Here is a 14,969-nt window from a genome sequence, read left to right as displayed (position 1 = left end):
TGAAAACCTTGACAAGATCCCGGAGGAATCAAGTGACTGGCCAGCTCTGCACCAGGCTATCCAGAGCACAGCTTCGGAGGTGCTTGGCCAGTCAAGGAGACGCCACCAGGATTGGTTTGACTGCAACTCAACCGAGATACATACACTTCTGAAAGCAAAGCATGAGGCCCATAAAGCTCTCCTGTCCTGCCCTACATCTCTCACCCGTAAAGCCACCTTTTCTGCAGTTAGAACAGTGACCCAGCGAGCACTCCGTATCATGGAGGACACCTGGTGGGTGCAGAAGGCAAATGAGATCCAAAATCTGGCAGACTGTAACAACACCCAGGGCTTCTACAATGCCATCAAAGCACTGTATGGTCCCAAGAAGCGGGCAATTGCTCCAGTCCGATCAGCTGATGGCTCTGCACTCCTCAAGGACCACCATGAGATCCTTGCCCGTTGGGCAAACCACTTTGAACATCTTCTCAACCGTACCAACCCTGTCAATCCACACATTCTGGACAATCTTCCAGACCTGCCAACAATCATGAGCCTCGACGCCCCACCATCCTATTCTGAAACCCAGCAAGCCATTGCGGGCCTAAAGAACAACAAAAGCGCTGGACCTGATGGCATCCCTGCAGAGGTTTTCAAACACGGAGGTTATCTCCTCACGCGCCGACTGCACCTCCTGATTCAAAACATCTGGGAACATGGGACCGTCCCGCAGGACTGGAAGGATGCTAACATCGTTGTTATCTATAAGCAGAAAGGGGACAGAGCAGCCTGTGGGAATAGCCGAGGAATCTCTCTCCTCTCCACCGCAGGAAAGATCTTGGCCAAAATCATGCTCAGCAGGCTAGTCGAGCACATCTCAGAAGGTGTGCTTCCAGAAACCCAGTGTGGCTACCGGAAGACTAGATCCACCATTGACATGATCTTTGTTTTAAGACAGCTAATGGAGAAAAGCAGAGAACATCAAAAGGACCTGTACATAGCCTTCATCGATCTCAGCAAAGCCTTTGACACCATTAACCGTGAGTTGCTCTGGAAACACCTCTCCAAACTTGGGGTCCCACCCAAGTTTCTCAGCATCCTCCAGCAGCTGCATGATGGGATGCAAGCCAGAGTGCTCATCGGAGGACTCCAGTCAGAGCTCTTCAAGGTGAAAGTCGGGGTGAAGCAGGGCTGTGTCTTGGCTCCAGTGCTTTTTAACATCCTCCTCTCTGCCACCACGTGCCTCTTCCACCGTGGCATGGGACATGAAGACGGTGTCCATATGGAATACCGCCTAGACGGAAGCCTCTTCAACATCAGACGGCTCCAGGCTCACACAAAGACAAAAATCTGTCAGATCTGTGAGCTTCAGTATGCTGATGACTGCACTATATTAGCTCACAGTTCAAACTCTATGCAGCACGCCCTCGACACCATTTCCAATCTGTACCAATCCTTTGGTCTTCAGATCAACATTAAAAAAACTGAGGTCATGTTCCAACTCGCTACCCCAACCTCCACATCCCCCAGCTTTCACATTAATGGCACTCCACTAAACGTAGTGGACCATTTCACCTACCTTGGCTCCACTTTATCTTCAAACTGTTCCCTTGACACTGAAGTCCACACCCGTATTAATAAAGCATCATCATCCTTTGGTCGCCTACGCAGCAGGGTCTTTGAAAACCGAAACCTGAAGACCTGTACCAAGATTGCTGTGTACAACGCAGTGTGTCTCTCCACTCTGCTCTACGGGTCAGAGTCATGGACTCCATATCGCCAGCACATTACTACCTTGGAAGCCTTCCACATCCGCTGCCTGCAAAAGATCCTTGGCCTGTCCTGGAAAGATCGAATTCCCCATACAGACATCCTCAAAAGCACCAATTCCATCTGCATGGAAGCGGCCGTGGCGAAAAAACATCTTCGGTGGATTGGACACACCATTCGCATGCCAGACAACCGCCTGCCCCGCCAGGTCCTCTATGGCCAACTGAGAGGTGCAAAGCGTTCTGCTGGGGGCCAAAAGCGGCGCCTCAAGGACTACAGCAGGGACCTCCTAAAGCGAGCCAACGTCAACCCCACGCAGCTTGAAACACTTGCACTCAACAGACCAACCTGGCAGATCACTTGTGCTACTGCAATCTCTGAAATACACAAAATTAACCAAGCCAGACGAACCGAGAAACGCATTCAACGACACCAGCGGGCAGCTGGTACCCCCCTGGTATCCGGTTTCCCTTGCTCCATCTGTGGTCGAGTCTGCGGCTCAAGAATCGGTCTCTATGCCCACGAGAAGTGGCACCAGCGACAGAGTTGCTGACCCCCCCCCCCCCCCCCCCTACCCATCCTCCCCTCCCTTGGAGCAAGTGTCATCATCAGACATGATGGACAGCTAGAACGTGCGTGTGTGTGTGTGTGTGTGTGAGTGTATATATATATATATATATATGTATATATATATATATATATATCCATCCATCCATCCATTTTCCGAACCGCTTGATCCTCACTAGGGTCGCGGGGGGTGCTGGAGCCTATCCCAGCCATCTCCGGGCAGTAGGCGGGGGACACCCTGAATCAGTTGCCAGCCAATCGCAGGGCACACAGAGACGAACAACCATCCACGCCCACACTCACACCTAGGGAGAATTTAGAGTGTCCAATCAGCCTGACATGCATGTTTTTGGAATGTGGGAGGAAACCGGAGCACCCGGAGAAAACCCACGCAGGCCCGGGGAGAACATGCAAACTCCACACAGGGAGGCCGGGGCTGGAATCGAACCCGGTACCTCTGCACTGTGAAGCCGACGTGCTAACCACTGGACTACCGGGCCGCCCTATATATATATATATATATTGACCCATATAGGTGCTTTGAACCACTGGCATATCCATCAAAATTATCTGGGCCCTCTTCCTAGCAAGACCACTGGGACACGCCTGTGCTCTGATGTGTGTGCGAAACATATTCCGCAACTGAAGTGCCAGTCTCTGCATGTGTTTATGCATGGTGCTGCAGTTTGTGACAGCGCATTGGATGCTGTTGAAACACTGCAAGGTTTCGTCTCCAGGTGGTTCTGTTCTTCTGACTTCAGACTCTTTGAGGATACATGAAGGAGAAAACTGCGGAGTTATGCTCTCTGAAATTCCTCCAGAGAGGCGGCATTCTTTGCCATTAATATTCTGCAAGACTATCTTTGTTATTTGCAAGGGTTAAACACAGTTATACTTGAATGCTTGCTTGAATAGTGCTTTGTTTTGCAGGTAAGCAGGGGCATGCTGATGGCTAGTACAACGGACATCAACCTATGGAGCATTGACACTGACATTCCAATTTATGGACAATCTTGTGTCTACAATCAGCCTATCATGTATGTTTTTCAAAAATAGTGGTGGGGAATATCGTAAAGACTCACACAAGCATGGGGACAACAATCATCTTCCACAAAGGAGTGCCTGAGCTGAGATACAAACCTCAGACCACTCAATTGTGCGTCATGCTTACTGGGAGTCCACTGCCACCCTCTGCATCCTTGAATACAGTATATGGCACTATTTTTAATTGAACTGAAATGACTGTGCATTGTCCCGTGTGCTCGCTCCCTGATCTCCCTACTTCAGATTACCTAAAAAATAATTGGATGTGTGTTCCAGTTACTTCCTCGAACGCAACCTTGAAATAGCTCCCTCTGCAATCTGGCCTATCACTTTACATGGCGCCACGTTTTTTTCTTTGAAGGGTTCAGAGGCAAAGAACTCTCTGATCTGACAAAGAAAAGAAAAAGGCCCCTGCAGTTAACATTCAGATTTAAAAAAAAAAATCAGCAATTTGGCTTACAACACTCACAAGAACATAAAGGTAAGTTAGGTTTGCTTGAGAAAACAAGAGGTGGTATGGAACAATGACAATCTGGCCACTCGGGTAATTTCCCGTTGGCATTTGTGTGATGTGGTGATGACTGTTCTGCCCGGCTCAATCAAACTCATGAGCAGATGGCGTTCCACTCCTCCAGTGGACTGCTGAGTGCCTGCGTGTTATTCAGAGGCAGTAATTGGCCTGCTCTGGTGTGTAACGGACTGGAGCCCGCTAACGGCCACCGCTGCCACAAGGCCCCACACTCGTACCTTATGCTTTAGCACACTTCTGACAGGCAAACCTGGGCTACTAATTCACACTAACTCTGAATGGTTACATGTTGTCATAGTTAATAAGCTATGATGTCTACCTGCTTGACAGACATTAAAAACCACATTTGAAGAGTGCAAAGTAGCTAAAAAATGCAGAGCTAATTTGAGCACGCTCATTAATCGTTTGTCACGACTTCACAGCTCCTCTCAAGAGCCTTGTGCAAAACATCGTCAGCTCTGTTACAGGCATCCACAAAGAAATGGTACAGAAGCTCTGACAGTCTGTGGCTATGTTTGCTAACAAGCTTTTCTTTTAGGTGAGGAACGACTGTGTAGATAAATGGAGCCGCGTGTGGGAGACTTTGCGATATAGAGTAATTGCTAGGTACTGTATATTTTAGTGTGTGCGGTTGGGGGTATTGGAGCTGGTGGGGCGTTTGAGGCTGAGATGCCATGCACTTCAAAGCTTTGATGTAGGCGCTCTAAATGAGGGCCACCAGAGGTCCAGACTAATGGGAGTTCATGGGGAGATTAGAGACCCAGTATGGCAAGCAGTCAAACACAAACTAATGTCTTTGTATGTGACAGCTTAAGTTTGTGTGCAATTATTGTATTGTGTGTGCGTGTGTGTATATGCAATTAAAAGTGAAAGTTTGATTTGAAAAGTCTATGGGGAAGTTATATGGTGAGGGAAAAAATGCTGGCTCGTCACTCACTTATTATGGTATAAATCCTTTATTAAATAATCATAACAATAAACAAAACAATCATAAAAAGAGAATTTCTGTACAAAGACCCCTTTAAAACAACAACAACAGCAGCAGTAGTCCAAGCAGTGCAAGAGAAGGTCTCGTTCTTAAATGTGTTTGGTCCTCCTAGGTCAAGGGGGGCACAATTATGGTCGCTCTCAATGTCATGCAACTGTCTGGAACTGGATCAAAAGGCAAGCTGGATCCTCAAGGCTCCAAGGCACTTTGAAGAGAGTCATTTGGGTCCAGAAATGTGGGCCTGTTTGTGTGCGGGTCTGTTCCAGAGAATGAAATACTGAGTGCGTGTAAAATATGGACGTCATAGTAGGTGTCTTTCTTCACACCGTCACCAAGCTCAAATACAGTACTGTATACACCTCAGGGACCTCAGTACAGTTATCTCCTGTATTTTTTTTTTTCTGTGAGGGATATGTCCCAAAAAACGCAAAAAGTGAAAATAGCACTACCAGATGCTATTTTTCACAAATAAGTAAAGGTACTGCAACTCATTTTAAAGTCTATGTACTCACACTAGCGAAGATGCAAAACTTGATTATGAATCAGCTGTGCGCTACGATAAAAAGAGGACAATGATGATTTTTATTGTACAGGAGGGTTGAAACCTACGACATTGGGACGCAACAGTGATATATTACTCAGAAATATTTGTTTCAACGTATAACATTTGTGCCGTAAACATGAGACAGTATGCTCAGTTACCACCATACTCAGTGGTGATCCATTTCATTTGTTCACAGTTATGTGTTTTTCATACAAATAATTCATATAATTGTGAGACTACTGCTTTAGTACAACATGATGGTTTTCTGACTTACTGTACACAATAATTGGGTTGTGTCTGTTTCATAGGAATGGAACTCTGTCCCCTTGCACTGAGCAGCAAACCGGAGCATTTTCAGCTCTTCAGTTGGATGAAACTCAATAAAAACAACTTCTGGTAGGCTGCGGATGCCGCTGTATGGGAACCCGCAAATAAAAACATGTGTTCTCATTACAAATCTGTGAAGTCCAAACAGTGATATTGGCGAGGATTACTGTGAAAGCCTTGGTTTCAAGTTGAGAGAGTGTGTGTGTGTGTGTGTGTGTGTGCGCGTGTGCGCATGTGTGTGTGTATGTCAGTAACCATTCTTTGCACATGTATATTATGTACAAGCCAATCATGTCAGTGTGTCATGAGATTGATGAAGCATCACAGCAAAATCAATATTTTCTCTCCCATTTTCCATCTTGAGATTCAGTCTATTCATGCAAAGGTGTTTTTACAAAGAAATGCCCACCCTGCTTTATGAAAGCTGAAAATAGCTGAGAAAAAACCCCCATGAAGTATGCCATCGTTAGGCCATGCGGTTGAGTGAGCTTTGTGCAATGAATGTTTCTGATGGTGGTGGGATAGGTCCTTCAAATCATGGCTTCTCTGGTCCAAAGTGGGACGTGTTCTCACCTTGGTTTCTCCTCAGTATGTCTGCTCAACAATTCCAATTTAAGGCTTGATGTGTGTCCATTGGCATGTGGTCATACCATTGAGACGAGAAATTTCTGGTTGCATGTTCAGTTCTCGTCTTTGGCACAGAGCGAGAACATATCGGTGAGCCCGGGTGCCCCCTGCCTCTCCTTGTTTCTTTTTCCTCCACAGTTGTCAGTTCCTGCTCTCAGGAGCAATCCATAGGTTGCACTCACTAAAACCCCTTGACCTTTCTCCATTAAGTACAAAGAAAACATGACTTTGTCTCAAGAGAACGGTCTGCGACGACTATAATTCTCCCTGCCATTAAAAAAAAAAAAAAAATCCCACTACGACTACACTAACCTTCACGCACCCACTTTAGGTGCTGTGTCCCCTACTTATCAGCCATCACTAATTGGCCACGAGCCAGAACAGAAACATTAAACACAAAGAGAGTGAGTGCAGAACTACTAAACTGAGAGACGTCAATGACTAAAAATACCACGGCGAAGGCGTGCCCAACAAGGAGAAGTGTCCACAATGGAACAAAATGTCAATGGGCCAGACACAGGAGCTAAGCTCTACATCAACATGTTCACATGTTTGAGCCAAAAAAGATGCTTGCTAAGCACGTTCCTAACCTACCACCTTTCCAAGACAATATTTTGACTCAGTATGTGCACTTTCAAAACTAGAACTCTTACAAATCTATGACGCGCATTTAGAAACAGTTCTCTTTTGGTGGAGCAGGAATCTAAAGTTGATATGTGTCGATATTTAGCTGTCCGAGGCCTTGAAATGGAGCAATTCATCGTGCTGACCTCAATGTTTTTCACATTGTTGCTTTTACCACAAAATAAATGACTGTGCCATCTTTTCCAAACAGGAAGAGGAGAGCTCACTAGAGCTAAAAAGTGGCCAACTTGTCCATGTGTCCAGGGGTCTGTCTCCTTGAGGAAATCAGCTGACACGAAGGTGAAGCTAGAAGCAAATGAAGATTGCACATATGTTTTGGTTTCCTCTCTCTTTCTCCTCACGCTTCAGTGCAGCAGCGCTGCTGGTTCAATTTAACCTTGTGCTTGAGGCCGTCATACAGTTCAAAGTTGTAGTTCTCCAGTGTGGTGGAGGAACGTGAGGACAGGCCACTGTAGGAGCAGGTGCAATAGAGGAGGAGGCCCGCGCACACTGCCCCGAGTAGGACACCCAGGGAACTCATCACAATGATCGTGACCAGAATGGGGTCCAACGTATACAGCCACGAGTTGTCCTTCTCTGAGGCCGGAGTCACTGGAGGGTCCAACGACGGCGATGCTGTGTTCCATTCGGGAAACTGGAGACCTAGGACAGGACCAGAGTGTGTCAACTGGGAATTTTCTAAATTTGAAACAAAGAGACTTATTTGCTTACCTCCCCCAAGCGGTTCCCTGCCTGTGTCGAGACGCACATCTCCAAACTGATTAGGCGTCTTGACTGCTAGAGAGAAGCACACAACATTTGTTGCCTTTACGCTGATCCGGACAGGTTTTTGCACACATGCATGCGTGCACGCACACTAGTGAGAGCCCCGGCCTGAACCTAATGTAACACCTTTGGGAATTGAATGAAATACACTGAAAACAAAAGGATGTGTTCAATTTGCTCAATTTTATTTCCTCAAGTTGTGGCACTGAATAAAATCACCTGGAGCCAGATATATTTTTCTACTTAAAAAAAGTTTTCGATACATTGATGATTCTATTGCGTGCCACCACTTGACAAAATAAAATTGAGTAAATTAAACTGGCTCGGTGGTCGACTGGTTAGCGTGTCGACCTCACAGTGCGGAGGTCATGGTTTTGATTCCGGCTGCGGCCTTCCTGTATGGCGTTTGCATGTTCTCCATGTGACTGCATGGGTTTTCTCCAAATACTCTGGTTTCCTCCCATATTCCAAAAACATGCGTGGCAGGTTAATGGAGCCGCTCCAAATTGTCCCTCTGTGTTATTGTGAGCACGAATGGTTCTTTGTCTATGTGTGCCCTGTGTGAGGATAAAGCGGATTGGAAAATGGATGGATGGATAAATTCAACAAACCGTTTTTTTTTCTTTCAGTTTAGGACTGAGATATTGGGCCAACATCAGTGACCACTAGCCTCACAAATCTACTTTGTAGATAAGTAAAAAAAAAAAACATAATGGCGAAAGTTTTCTCAGCAGAGTGGAAGCTATTGTAGCGGTGAGGGAGGACAAACTCCATTTCATTTTCTTTCATTTTCACTTTTTGCACGTGTAATGCCATAGGGATCCCATGAACATTGAGTGTAAATATTGTCCAGCACAGAAACGTTCACCAACAAACTGCTGCATTCATACAATTTTTACAGAAAAGCAATGCTGGGCAGTACTTGAAATTGTAGAAAAATATGACTTTATTAATTATGATACATTGCTGTCAAAAACACAGTCAATATGTAGCATAGTGATGTTCTAAGACTGTTCATTCTGTGTGAATCAAGATGCAAAATTGTCATTAGTTAACAAAGCCTCCTTTAAAAACAATCAAAACGATCACCCTTAAGAGCTGTGTTTCAAGTGAGACAAGACTTTTGTGAAAGTGTGTGCGTGTGTGTGAGTGTGTGTGTGTGTTGTGCACTCTCTGCGGTTGGCAGGCATACAGGAATGGGAGTCACTGCTTGGCAAGGCACACGTCTCGATCTGAATGGCTGCGATGGCCAATTGCGTTATTACAATGTTTCCAGGGTAACTGAACTTGGCAGGCTACGGCATGGTGGAAGTGCAGTAAAAGGAGGGAAAAGTGCATTGCGCAGCCTTAATAAATGTTATCTGTCCATTAACTAATTACAAGTATTGGAGGCTTGAAGCGGAACAGTGTCAAGCCCGCTGTCCCGTCCCTCCTCCTGCTGATTTAAAAGCACAGCATCAGCCAAAACCACTCCGGAGACAAAAGTGCAGCGACTAAAAGTGGCAATGTGCATCCTGCTGAGCGGCATGTGAGGTGCCGTTCGGTTTTAAAAGACAAAAACAAACTTTGCATCATTTTGTAGCCTCAGTTCCAAGTGATGAGATGAAAATACTAAGAGACAAGCCTGCACACTCATACATAAAAATATTCTTGGCTTTCTTTTGCGTGTGTTAACCGTTCAAACTCATTAAGAACAAAAAGTGGTTTGGGGGTGGGGAAAAGAACATTGGTTATGTAAGTAGAATCAAAGATGAGATTGTGGATTAAAAAAAAGAAAAGAAAAAAAAAGCAACGGCTTGGCAACGATACAGCCATGACAGAAACGTATCCTAAAACGTCACTCAGACTGATGTGATGTCATTCTTGTGATGCTCACAAATAGCCAGTGTCGGGCATATTTTCATGCAACAAAATTTGAATATGCTGCAATGTAATAATGAGTGTTGGGAGACACCATATCTCAGCATTCATGTACAATTTCTCTGGGAATCATTATGTCTACGTTCCTGTTAAGCACCGCCTGCAAAAAGAAGAACATGGGCAATGCTTCCTATTGCTCTTGGTTTTCATGGTGCCAATACACAGCAAGCAATTTGATGGCACTCTTGGATTGGTCGGCGCAAACATCAAGAAAGAGATGATCGCAGACAGCTGTTTCTATTTACAAGCCAGCAGTAACTCCCAGTGAAAACGCCCACAAATTAACTTGGCTCCATGCGGCTTTCACCCGTGGAGAGAACAGCGCAATTGGGTGGTACATTGCGTAAAACGGGAGAGGAAAGACGTGCTTTCTTATGATAGACAATGCGAGCAGACAAACTGAGCACTGACGATGACTGCATCTAGCACTGTCAGGCGGCTTACTGGCAGTATTTCATTGTTTCTTAAATGTGCACATGCTTGTTTGAAAATGATAATAGAGCTCCCCCCCTCCCGTCCCTCCACTTCAACAGGCCAAAGTCGAAGCAAGAGCAGAGTTCATCTCTACAGCCAGTTTCATCCTCGTGTTTCGGGCATCTTGTGTTAGCTGGTGGATTGGCAGCTCTGACTGGCTAAACCGAGCCCACACGTCTGTGTGCAAGTCCATGCTGGGGGGATTCCAAAAGGATGATCAGACAGCACATAATGGGCCCTACCAAGCTGTTCAGATAAATAAGTTACTCCAGTCCTCCACTCCAGCCCTGCCATCAGGATCAGCGGGTCATAGTGTGACATACGTCAATACCAAACTCCTCAATGAAATGACGAGGAAAGCAAGCAACCAAGTGACATCCAAGAGGGAGTGCACCCATTTGTTTTTGTAGACTTTTGTAGACTTCCATCATCACCCGCGCAGCTGTAAAGTGATGATTTAGTTGATTGGCTTTGTGACACCAACGTCACGTGTAGACATCCTGCACGGACACTCTAAGCCAATCGGTTCATTTCAGCAGAGAGTGCGGTGTCGGTCCCGGCTGTCCAACCTCACTGTCAGCACTGGCTCCACCCCTGGGGTGGCCATACTTGTGGACCAATTTGAGTACTGGAAGCACTGCGAAGAGCTGTGATAGGCCACCGACTGTTGGCTCTTCTGGGTGGCCAGGTGTCGTCTGCAGCAACAAAGAGCTCTGACCAAGATGGCCACGGCCAGGACGAGGAGGGTGGCCCCAACAGCCATTATGTAATACCAGTGGATGGGGAAGGGAGGCACGGGAATACCTCCCCCTGGTGGAGAGATACAGAATAATTGGCCGACAGGAAAAGAGTGGAATGGCGCTACATTGACTGAAATGATCAATTCTCGATCTCAAAGAGGAGACGTGCACCTGAGCATGCACAAGCATGCTGAGTGAAAGAAAAAACAAAAAACCCCAATACCCAATGGCCAAAGAAAATTTCAAATGCATCCATGTGCATAAATGCATCTTTGGTTTGGAGGACACATTTTCACACCAAGAACATCAATTTTAAATCAAGACCAATTGTTAAACTAATCAATGGAAATGCGGTTGCATTTCTGGACAACTCACAAGGACATGACTTGGTGTGAAAGCAAGTTGAAATAATTAGTTGAAAAGCAACCGCACACACTGAATTAAGGAGCTTTGTCTTCTCGTTAGGCCCTTCAAGTACATCACCATGCAAGACTCGCATCGACACCACATGGCTATCGAGTGCTGCCAGAGTTCGCTTTGGGCTGAGACTGCATTTGTTATTTAACCGCCTTGATTTGGCCGATAGGTTTCAAGCATAGCTCACGTTGTTCAGCGTTCTTACTTTGCCTTTCTTCTCATGCATCAGCCTCCAGGCCAGCCTTGTCCTCCACGAGCCAGAGGTTTTTCGCAATCTTGCCCCTGGATTGAACTCCTCTATTTATTGGGAAGAACTAACCTAAGCGCTTTCCAAGAAGTCTCTACTCCAAAATTCCACAGACATCTACAATCCAGGGACTAAGGAATTTAATTAAATACAATCCAAATGTGACTCTGAGAACTTAAAAGGCCTGTGGAGCAACAGCGAACTTGGAGGAGAGAAGCAGAGCTCTCTTTTTTAACTACAGAGGGAGTTGCTGCATGCCGTCACTGCCGCAGCTTCAGAATGTGTACATTCATTCGGTGAGTTGTGGAGCGGAGGGACGCTCAGGCTTGCTCTGTGTATATACATGGCCATATTATTGTGTGGGATGCAGGAGATGCTGTGAAAGAAAGGCGCAGGAGAGGTTGGGTGGGCAGTCGTGATATTTGCAGTGACAGCAACCACCGAGCTCTTATCTTATTGGAGGACATTATGAGATGCCAGAGCACAAACATCAATCCCGTCGCGTCCCGCAGGATGCTCTGAATATTTTTCATGAGGCAGACAGTTATTTAAAACCCACCCGGCTGGGTCTCTGAGCCAGAAATCAAGAGCCATGAAAAAGATAGTTTCTCACATCCGACTGCTGGAGGTGTACTTCCATGGAACATTTGCACTTTTCCACCGAGACACAGTGAATTACCAAAATAATCTGATTTTCAACGACCCCTCTAAATCTGGCATTCATTCGTTGGGTCTTTAGTATGTGCTTTGTGATTTCTATGTGCCGCTTCCGATGTGCACTTGTATTCATTCTGAAACACTTGCAGTGTAGTCGGCCACGGAATAGTTTGTGCAGCTCATGTAGTTACCGAGACATATTGGTGCTGCCAAGCGAAAACCCACAGGCTGGTGCATACCAACAAGCAGAAGCAGCAAGGCCAGAGAGTAAATGACATCATACACTCACCGGTCATATCTGGAGAGAAGGCGTTGATGGGTTCTGTGGGGACAGTCCGAAAACACGGGTGACGAGGAGAGAGAGAGAGAGAGCGAGAGACCGCCAAAGAGAGAAAGAGAGAACAAGAACTGTTAGATAACTTTACATAAGACGGAAAAGGCAGGCAAATGTCAAATGAATGTCACAAGACTCCCAAACTCCTGAGGAAATTTAAGTTAATTCCTGAGACAGCTCACATGAATTATGGCCTCTACTCGGCTCCATTGTGAGAATGCAATTTATGTGAGCTGGGAACAGCACGCATTTCAAGATGTTTATCGGAGTCCAGTTTAACTGCAGGGGGCTGTTTGGGAATCCACAAAGCAGAGCATTCACTTTGATTGAAGGGAATGCAAACACAAAGATGTGGTGCCTGTGCGTGCGTTTGAGAAGGTGGGGGGGGGGGGCCTTGGGAACTGGCGCCTGTGGCAGAAACGCCAACGTACTGTGAAAAATTCAACCGTGTTGGGTGATAAGCAGCATCTCAGCACACTGTGGGAGTGGCAAAGGAGCCAAGCTTGGCTGTCATATTTTGCTTTCTTGACTGCTGAGCAGTTTAGACTCTCAACATATGCAAACCATGACTGATGTAAATGCAGAGAGGCCAAAGCACACATAAAATGCCTTTTGCACGCCGGCTGGGCTGGCTCAAAAGCACCTTGGATGTCAGGCAGAAAACGGTGGCAGGTTTCTAACTCCGCACCTCCAGCTTGGTCTCTGATCTGCTTAAGACCCTCTCCAAAAGCCCCGACTCAGGCCAGATTAAGGAGGCTGCGTTGGCTCTCGGCTCGCGCCAGCCGCTCCGCCATTTACTTTGGAAACAGCCTGTCGAGTAATTCCCTTTGACAGCTCGGGAAAAGCTCTGTTTACAAATACAACCGGCTTGTGCGCATAAAAGATAGGGAGGATAGAAAGAGAAGAATAGAAATCTAATGAAACATAGATTAGCATCGCGGGCGCCCACAGGGCGTTTATGGCCTACTTTTCCTATTCTTGTTTCTTTCTGGAGGAGTTTATACACTGCCCCTCCTTCGCTCGCGTCGCCTCTTTCATCTACGTACTAGGTGGGTGTTTTGGAATAAAACGTCTCTTTAAAGCTGGATGTGGAGGAATGTCGGGGGTGTTTTTCACTTCGCATGCATTACTGATGCCTTTAAGAGGTGTAAGCGGAGAGGACGGTGACAGTGACAGAGGACCGACGGGTCAAATAAAGAGCAAAAAAGTATAGCTCGTCCAATCGGTGTCGATACATGATGTGTGTGGGCTTGTGCCACTTACGTGTACACTCCTCCAGCGGCGTGCTGGGGCTCATGCGGATGTTGTCAATCCAGACATGTCCTCTCGTGCCATGTGCAAAGAAGCCCTCCATCCCAACCTAAGCAACAGCAAAAGTGCAGGAAGAAGAAAGAGGAGAGGGAGGAACAGAGGAAGGGTGGAAGGAGCGGAGGTAGGCGGAAGGCAACACAAGGGACAAGAAGGAGGAAGAGACGGGATAAAAACTTAATAGGGTGCTTGTGATTTCAAAGCAACGACTCATACTTGCAATCATCTTCCCCCTCGCTTACCAGCGACTTATTATTTTATGAGAACATCATGATGTGCGATGGCTGCTAAGAAAATGCAACGCTAAACAATCATGCAACCAAAAGAGACAGCGTGGCTTCTTTTAGGTCTCATACAGTATAGCTGCCTCTTTATCTTGTCTGCATGCAAAGCTTCCACAGAGCCAGGGAATTCATCACTACCTGATAGTCTTTTGGTGAACGAGGCAGGATAGTGCGGCCCTCCTTCCAGATTGGGCCCTGGTCGTCTTTCAGTGTCCACAGGAGGGTCTCCTCATTGTGGGCATCTCGCAGCAGGACCCTGAGGTGCCCTTGAGCCTCCCCCCACATTTGGTAGGAAAAGAGGAGGCACACAGGCCCGGTGTCAGCCGGCACAATGGGACTGAGGAGACGGGCTCGCTGCTGCTCTGTCTTTGGGTTGGCTTCGATATATAGATGACTGTTGAGCTCTGGGGAAGATGCAAAACCATGAGTGATCATTTGCTCTTTCTACAACAAATGTGTGTATGTGCGCGCGTGCGCGCGCGCGTGTGTGTGTGTGCAAAATCCAGGAGCAGTGAATATCAGTGGCTATTTTAGCCAGACAAATTTAAAAATAAAATCTCTAATATGTAACAAAACTGTATGAATCAAAAGTGTGTTCCCACTGGTGAGCTTTGATGCTACACACACAAAAAAAGACATTCCGTTTTTTTATTGTTGTCATTTGATTTTTCATTTAGCCCTGGAGGCTCTAAAAACTACATATACTGTATCCACCTTAAGCGCATGATGTTGTATTTAAGGTAAATGTCATGAATGGAGCACAAGCAAACTGTATGTATATGTGTGTTGATGGCTGCAGTGAC

General features: G+C 46.3%; 1 protein-coding gene across 8 annotated transcripts in view; it reads right to left on the bottom strand.

Annotated features, from left to right (window-relative positions):
• Nucleotides 1-4,826: 4,826 nt before the first annotated feature.
• The window catches only part of nrp2a (neuropilin 2a), a 53,852-nt gene continuing 43,709 nt past the window's right edge, over nt 4,827-14,969 (bottom strand). For 4 of the 8 annotated variants that reach the window (XM_086128561.1, XM_086128568.1, XM_086128575.1 and 1 more), the window contains exons 14-18: nt 14,305-14,570; nt 13,838-13,934; nt 12,530-12,562; nt 7,732-7,797; nt 4,827-7,662 (exon numbers count right to left, since the gene is read on the bottom strand). In XM_086128561.1, the coding sequence (XP_085984687.1) occupies nt 7,358-7,662; nt 7,732-7,797; nt 12,530-12,562; nt 13,838-13,934; nt 14,305-14,570 (767 nt within the window). In that variant the 3' untranslated portion in view covers nt 4,827-7,357. The other 4 variants (XM_086128586.1, XM_086128603.1, XM_086128611.1 and 1 more) reach the window with 2 other exon arrangements.

Source organism: Hippocampus guttulatus, chromosome 1, assembly GCF_054856545.1.
Source record: "Hippocampus guttulatus isolate MCC_2025c chromosome 1, RoL_Hgut_1.0, whole genome shotgun sequence".
Lineage (NCBI taxonomy): Eukaryota > Metazoa > Chordata > Actinopteri > Syngnathiformes > Syngnathidae > Hippocampus > Hippocampus guttulatus.
Note: the sequence above shows the minus strand (reverse complement) of the source record. Positions and strands in the feature narration are given on the sequence as shown.